Source organism: Gracilinanus agilis, chromosome 2 (assembly GCF_016433145.1).
Source record: "Gracilinanus agilis isolate LMUSP501 chromosome 2, AgileGrace, whole genome shotgun sequence".
NCBI lineage: Eukaryota > Metazoa > Chordata > Mammalia > Didelphimorphia > Didelphidae > Gracilinanus > Gracilinanus agilis.
Genome location: NC_058131.1, coordinates 316,156,266 through 316,164,129, shown reverse-complemented (window position 1 = coordinate 316,164,129; position 7,864 = coordinate 316,156,266). Strand labels below are relative to the sequence as shown.

Sequence of the window (7,864 nt, the reverse complement as noted above, 5' to 3'; positions counted from 1 at the left end):
CTGCAGCCGCCGCAGCCGCTGCGCCCCGCGGTGAGCAGCCTCCACCGCCTCGGCCCGGCCCCGCCCGGGCAATGAGAAGCTGCTTCTGCGTGAGAAGGAGCCGAGACCCGCTGCCGCCGCCGCCGCCTTCGCAACCGCCACCGCCGCCGCTTCAGCGGGGAACAGTTAAGTGCGGGCCCGGGGCGCGCGGGCTCCGAGGCCCGGCCAGCAGGCAGGGGAGGCGGGGAGGGCCCGGCCGCAGCAGCGCGGAGGCGGCGGCGGGGGCCTGCGGACCGGGCTCTGAGCGAGGCCTGGCCTTGGGGAGGCGCTTCGTGGCCCGCACTGTCTGGCTCTAGGAGCTGGGGCTTGACTGACCCCAGCGGGGAGCCACTTGCCCCGCTATCCCTCTTCCTCCCCCCCTCCCAAGGCTAGACTTCCCTCCCCTTCACCCCACTGCAGCCCCCAGGCCTGCCAGGCTCCAGCTTCAAGCCGGGATTGGGGGTTGGGGGGACTCGGTTAATGCCAAGATGCCCCCCAAATAGCTGTGTTCGGAGTGCATATGTTAGAGGTGGGGGTTGGAGCTGGGGCAGAAAGGACCACAGCTGAGCTTGGTCAGGGACTGAAGAAGAGGAAGCAGGATACCAGGCCATGCACCTTGAGCCAAGGTCCAAGGAGAAACTGGGCATACCTTGCGGTTGGTCTTTTTGAGAGGAGTATCTAATACAGCAGTCATATAGTCTTTGCCCCTGTATGAAAGACACACGTGCTTTCTTAGAACAATAACCACCCTTATCCATCCCCCCCACTTTTTTCCCCATTAAAGTACATTTCCACTTCCCACCCCCACCCTTGAACTTTGCATTTCGTTTAGACTAGAGTAAAAGACTAAGAGCATATATAATGGCCATCTCCCCATAGATTGAGGTTCCATTCGTATGATTTCTGCCATATAGGCAAGTCTGCAGGACAGCTCCCTCTCTGGGGCCTTTGTCTCTGGTGGTTTCTTCTAAAGATAATCTTGCTGTATGTTTCTAGACAGCTGGCTGGATCTCATCTCATTTTAACTGTGCTAGAAAATCTTATCAGCAGCACCAGAAACCTGTTAGAAATGTTAAGAGATAAGCTCTGTAGAAATCTACAGTAACTGAAAAACTCAATGTGCTTGGAAGGTTAGTTAAAGTAGACTAGTGACATCTTCTCTTAGGCTAACCGGAAATCATGGAGTGTATTTCTTGGTGTTTTGCCAGGCCCCAAATTACTTCACTTTTTATTTCATTTATTTCATTTCTTTTCTGTGCAGAGATATCCTCTTTAGCTCTTATGAACTCTGAGATATACTCTCTAACAATGCTCATTTTACATCTGTCATCTAGCTTTTATTCTTTCCTTCCAACAATAGTAATTTATTAAGTTCTAAGTACCTGGGTAGTGCAGTAGATAGAGTACTGGGCCTAGAGGCTAGACCTGAATCCAACCATGGCCTCAATCCTGGGCAAGTCACTGAATCACTTTGTGCCTTAGTTTACTCATCTGTAAAATGAGGTTAATAGCATCTATCTTCCTTGAAAATAAAATGAGATGATAGTTGTATAGGACCTTGCAAACTTTATGGTGCCATAAAAATGGGAACTTTTATTATTAGTTAATAATAAGTATAATAAATGCATTCAGTGTTGAGAGATTCAGATATAAGATGGTCTCTGCCTTCATGGAAAATCCAGACCAGTGGAGGGTTTATATCAACTTCATAAGTGTCCATTAGTTGCTTGTTGCTGAGTATGCAAGCACAAAGGTCAAAAAGTTCCTGACCTCAAAGATCTTACCCTTTCCTATAAAAAAATAAATATAGAATGGGATGATAAACACCTGAGATTTTAAATTCCTTGACAACCAGGACTTGTGGTGTTATTTACCATTTATTCCCAATTCTAGGCAGAGCATATAGGTGTTTAGTTGAGTGTGAATGGATACACTCAAATCTACTGAATCCACGCTTCAATGTCTGCTTCTTGGCTTGAAGAGGAAAGATCACTGCATTTGAAGTCAGAAGATCTGGGGTGGAATTACTTGACCAGTTCCCATCTGTGGGACCTTTAACAAGTTGCTTTATCTCTCTGGGCCTAAGATTCCTCAATTGAAAATTGAGGGTAATTCCTAATATCATTTCCATCTTCTCAGAGAATCAGGAAGGCATCATGAAAAAGGTAGTATTTGTATAGGGCATTGAAGGATGAATAGAATTTCAACAGGTAGAACATTCCAGGAATAGGAAATGATATGTACAATGATACCACTGGTACTTCTTATTTCCTTGTCTCCAATTTTCAGCTCATCTCTTAGGCAGCTGTTAAAGCAATCTTAATTCAAAAGTCCGATCTTGTCATTTTCCTGTTCTAAAACTGACTTTCCAATGACTAGAAGATAAAATATATACTTCTTTCCCTGGCATTCAAGGCCCCCTGGGGAGGGGGGGGGCTTCAAACTTCCTTTCTAGTCTAATCTCTCACACAGTTGTTCTGCAGTCAATCGTTACAATTTTCTCATCTTTTCCTGGCCCCTCTTATCTCTGCTTTTATATTCAAAATGTTTATGTCCTTCATATTTGGAACTGTTGTCATCCCAAACTCCACTTTTTGAAATCCTTTTCTAGTTCGAAGGCCCAGTTTGGGTACCATCTTCCCTCTAGGGTCTTCCATGCTTTAACTTCCTTGTCACCCCTTAGAGGTGACTTTTACCCCCCTCTTTGAAGCCCTCCTGCCTCTGACTTTGTATGTGATTAACTCATTCTCACTTATCGATTCCATTTTTTGCTTCTTGGGAGCAGGATATATTTATTGTGTTTTTTAGCCTCTCTTTCTTGATTGCATTTCACTTTACTTCCCTTAACTTCCATGCTGTATTCTAGCCAAATTGGGCCACTTATTCTCCCATATTGGACATATCATTTTGTACATGCCTGGTGAATGGAGAGAACTGGACAGATGTGAGATGCGTTGTAGAGGAAAACTTAACAGCTGATTGTAGAGACTGAAGAAGAGTCAAGGATGACTTCAAGGTTTTGAATCTGGATGACTGAAAAGACAGTGGCATCTTTAATAAAGTGAAATTTCAAGGAAGTAAAGGTTTTGGAGTGAATTGGAGTAATGCATTTTCAGAAGGAGATTTACATACCAGAAGTTAAGTTATCTGGAGGACAAGAATACAGGGTACACTTAAAACTCACCTAAAGGTCAATTGAATTTGGAGAACATCAGGCTTAGGGGTTCCTTTTAGGACTTAAAAGGTTGTGATATAGAAGAGGTTTTCTTTCTTTTCAGCTTCAAAGAGAAGTAGGAGCAATGGGCAGAAGCTGTAAAGAGTCAGATTTTGGCTGGTCTTAAGAAGAGACTTTCTAATAATTAGAGCTGACTCAAAATAGAGTAGCCTGACTTTGGAGGTAATGAGTTTCCTGCCATCCATCACTTAAGATCCTTCTGTGGAGGCTGGTTGCCAATTTGTGGGAGATGTTGTCACAGGGATTACTGATTAGAGAAGATATTGCTGAAGTCTCTTCCAACTCGAAGCTTCTATAACTTATCGCCAGTAGTTTACTACAGCTTTGTCTATGCCTTCTCATTTAAAGAACTCTCTTAGACTTGAATTATATAAATAGAACTCAGAAATACTTACCTGGGATTGAGGACCTCAGAATATTGGGGATCAACATTTGGAGCAAATGAAAGGGCATTAAATTGAAATTTTTTTCTGGATAATAAATTTTTTTACATTTAATTTTGTACTTAATATTTAAGAGGAAAAATACCATTAGCATTGGCATTTTTCTCATGTATCTGCTTTTCACATTGTGTAAAATGCAGGGTGCTTTGAAAGCCAGCTTAGAAAATAGGATTCATGGGGCTGTTAAGGTTCTACAGGAACTTTGCAGACAGTTTTAGCCACCTGAAATTGATTCTTCAGAAACTAAGCTATGGCTTCCTTCTTCCACAGGGGAAGCTAACCATAGAGCTGGAACGAAGCATGGGAAATTTTGCAGGTGCGATTATGATGATAAAGATAATGAATGAGTGACTACATGGAATGCAGGTGGTCAGAGTGGGTTGTATTTTATTTAGATGGCTATTATTGTGGCTGCAGTTCAGTGAACAAACTCTCCTTTGCTTTTGGGTCTTTGACAGCCTCTGCAGTAGGAATTATTTGCAAAAGATTTAGATCCAGACAGTTGGATGCCTACTTAACTGGGATCAGTTGAAGGAAGTGGATATTCATTTAACTTGGAGAAAAGAAGACTTAAAGAGGTGTTATTTCTTTCTTTAAGTGGGCTCGTAGGATTTAAAGCTGGAAGAAACCTTTGAGATCATCTAGTCAACCTCCTTATTTTACAGAGGGGAAAATATATAGCCTATGGCTCTATAGCTAGTAAGTGATGGATTGAGTCTGGATTTGAACTAAGACCTTCTGAGTCCAAGTGCACTCCTCTTTAATTATACTCTGCTGAAAGGCTATCCTGGTGGAAGGAAGTTTTGGCTTGATTTTCTTAACCTGAACTAGATTAAAAAGTAATTGAGGGGGCAGCTGGGTAGCTCAGTGAATTGAGAGCCAGGCCTAGAGATGGGAGGCCCTAGGTTCAAATTTGGCCTCAGACACTTCCTAGCTGTGTGACCCTGGGCAAATCACTTGACTCCCATTGCCTACCCTTACCACTCTTCTGCCTTAGTATTGACTCCAAGACGGAAGGTAAGGGTTTAAAAGAAAAAGTAATTAAGAGATGTTGTTTAACAAATCAATAAAAAATATGAAGATGTTAATTTGCAGTTTTCTAAGTCAGTATACAGCCATATATTTCTATTTGAGTTTAAGGGGCAAAACTAGAAACAATGAATAGAATGACAGGGCTAGATTTGGGATCAATGTAAGGAAAAATGTTCTCGCAATTAAATATGTCCCAAAGTAGAAAAGTGTGTTATGGGAGGTTGGTAGTAAGTTCCCCTGTTAATAGAAGTGTTTCAACAGTAGCGGGATGAATATTTCTTGGGAATGCTGTAAATTAGCCTTGGATATTTACTTGTGTAACCCTGGGCAAGTCACTTAATGTCTCTCTGCCTTAGTTTCCATATCTGTAAAAAGAGGATAATAATAGCACCTGCCTCCTTATGTTGTTGTGAGAATAAAATGAGAAATTTTGTAAAAGCTCTCTGTGGACAATAAGCTATTATTATTCGTAACATAATTATAGTAATCTTTTTTTGTATGCTGGATCCTTTTGACAATCTAGTGAAGTCAGTGGACCTGCTCAAAATAATGCTTTTAAATACATAAAATAAAATAATTAGGATTATGAAGGAAGCCCAATTATATTGAAATACAGATATCAAAATGTAAAGCAAAACAACCAAATTTACCAAAAAAATTCAACTTAAGAGTGCTTGCTGGGAATTTTTGGCCAGGTATAGGTTGGATCAGGTGATATCTGATCTTTTTCCAGTCTGAGATCTTGGGATTCTCTTTGAATTGAGCAAACTTTAGCCATTAGGTCAGACTGACTTTGTTTGCCTTGACTCTGTGTTTGCTGCTTCTCGGTGGGTAAGAGATAATTGTGAAATATGGCATTTCCTATAGGACCTCTCTCTCCCCTTTAGGCTGTATTATCTCAGGAGTTTCTAAGGCTAAAATTTTCCTGGCTTCACTGGTATCTCTTAGCCTCCAGGAAGCAGTATTTGCAACAGGGATCGCTCATTTCCTCTGGACCATTTACAGCAGGTTAAGCATCTGATTCTTTTCTCAGTTGTCTGAGAGGCAGAGCCACTGCCAGGTGTCAGTGACATGCCATTCTTTGTTGGTGGCATTCACTGGGCATCTGTTTGGCTCACTTGACACACTTCTGCCTAGATGCTGAGATATGAGAAGCCAATGGGCATTGAGCCCAGGACTTTACAGATGAACTCCACTTATCAGACTTTTGTGAGGAACCTAGTTCCAATTTCCAGCAAGGAATTAACACTTCCTGATAAGTTCCCAAACATGTTCTCTTGTTCTCTCTTATTTGAACTATTTGAAGGCCACCACAGTAATATTTTTGTAGTTTCTAGAGACCCACCTTTTATCTTTTACCTAATCTGAACCCTCTTGAGATTAATCAGGGAAATTTGTTTATAGTCCCTTTCACATCCTCCCTTGATGCTTCATGGTAACATAAAGATAATCCTGGACTCTCAAAGGCTCTGCCACTGGAGCACACTTTAGCAGGCATCTCCAAGCTGGAAAAAGTCTTGAATAAAGCCTGGTAATAAAGTATGTATGTAAATTTTCCAGAGCCTTTTCTAGCCAGAGGTCAAGAGACTCTCCAGTTTTTTTGGCCACATCTTTTCCTGAAGACTAATTTCTTAGTAGCCAGATCGTGTTTCTACCTCCACAACATCTCTCATCTGACTCCTTAACCTCTACTGAAAGCCACCATCTTCCTTAGCACCTGGATTATTGCAGTGACCTCCTGATTGGTCTCCCTGCTGCAAGTCTCTCCCCACTTCAATCTGTCTTCCACATAATTGCCAAGTTATTTTCTTTGAGTTCGGATCTGGCTATAGCACTTTCATGTTCAATAATTTCTAGGGCTTCATTGCCTCTAGGATAAAATATATGTTCCTCCTTTTTGCTTTAAAACCTTTAACAACTTGGCATCAGCATAGTTTGCTTGCAATATACTACCTCCTCACCTCCACAGTGTAGAAGCCTTAGTTTCCTTTTTTAAAAAAAATTATTATTGTCATGCAAAACACACTTCCATATTGGTCATTGTTGTAAGAGCACACTCATACATAACCCAAACAAAAATAACAAAAATACATGGATGTGAAAGATGATCCAAGAGTTCTTTCTCTGGAGGTGGTTAGCATTCTTCATCATAAGTCTTTCAGGATTGTCTCAGATCAGTGCATTGCTGAGAGTAGACAAGTTTTCACAGATAATCATCATTCAGTATTGCTGTTACTGTGTACAGTGTTCTCCAAGTTCTGCTTATTTCACTCTGTATCTGTTCCTGCAGGTATTTCCACCTTTTTCTGAAATTATCTTGTTTATCATTCCTTATAGCACAATAGTATTCCATCACTAACATGCATCACAGTTTGTTCAGCCATTCCCCAGTTGAGGAACATCCTCTCAATTTCCAGTTCTTTGCCACTACAAAAAGAGCTACTATAGATATTTTTGTACAAGTAGATCCTTTTCTCTTTTTTTATTATCTCTTTGGAATATAGATCCACTAGCAGCATCAACCTTAGTTTCCTTTAGGATTCAACTCAACTTAAGCAATCCTTTCTATGTGAAGCCTTTCCTAACTACCCTTCCCCAAGTTACCTTGTACCTCTTTTGAATATGCCTATATATGTACATATTTTTCTCCTTGACATATTCTGAAGTTCCTTGATGTTTTGTGTTTGTATCCTAGATGCCTACCACCATATCTAGCATGTGGGAGCTGCTTAATAAATGGTTGTTGACTGAGTGAACCTAGGCTTTCTGACTTTAGTTTCAGTGTTATTTCCACTTATACCTTACCACCTCTATTATGCTTATTTAGCTAAGAGTTTTTCAAGGTGGAATTCCCTGCCTCACAATCAAATTTCTGAGCTGCAGAATGTCTGAACCCCATGTCCTTTCTGTTCTATTTTAGTCCAAAATGAGAATCTCCCTATTTCTTCCACCAAACTTTATTTTAAAAATCTGTCACCCGGGGCAGCTGAGTAGCTCAGTGGAGTGAGAGTCAGGCCTAGAGACAGGAGGTCCTAGGTTCAAACCCGGCCTCAGCCACTTCCCAGCTGTGTGACTCTGGGCAAGTCACTTGACCCCCATTGCCCACCCTTACCAATCTTCCACCTATGAGACAATA

At 41.4% G+C, this 7,864-nt stretch overlaps 1 protein-coding gene across 1 annotated transcript in view; it reads left to right on the top strand.

The window, feature by feature from the left end:
* The first annotated feature begins 71 nt into the window (after positions 1-71).
* Positions 72-7,864, top strand: part of MVB12B (multivesicular body subunit 12B) — a 310,868-nt gene continuing 303,075 nt past the window's right edge. Inside the window, exon 1 of the mRNA XM_044664228.1 lies at positions 72-164. Within this exon, the coding sequence (XP_044520163.1) occupies positions 72-164 (93 nt within the window). The remainder of the gene's footprint in view (positions 165-7,864) is intronic.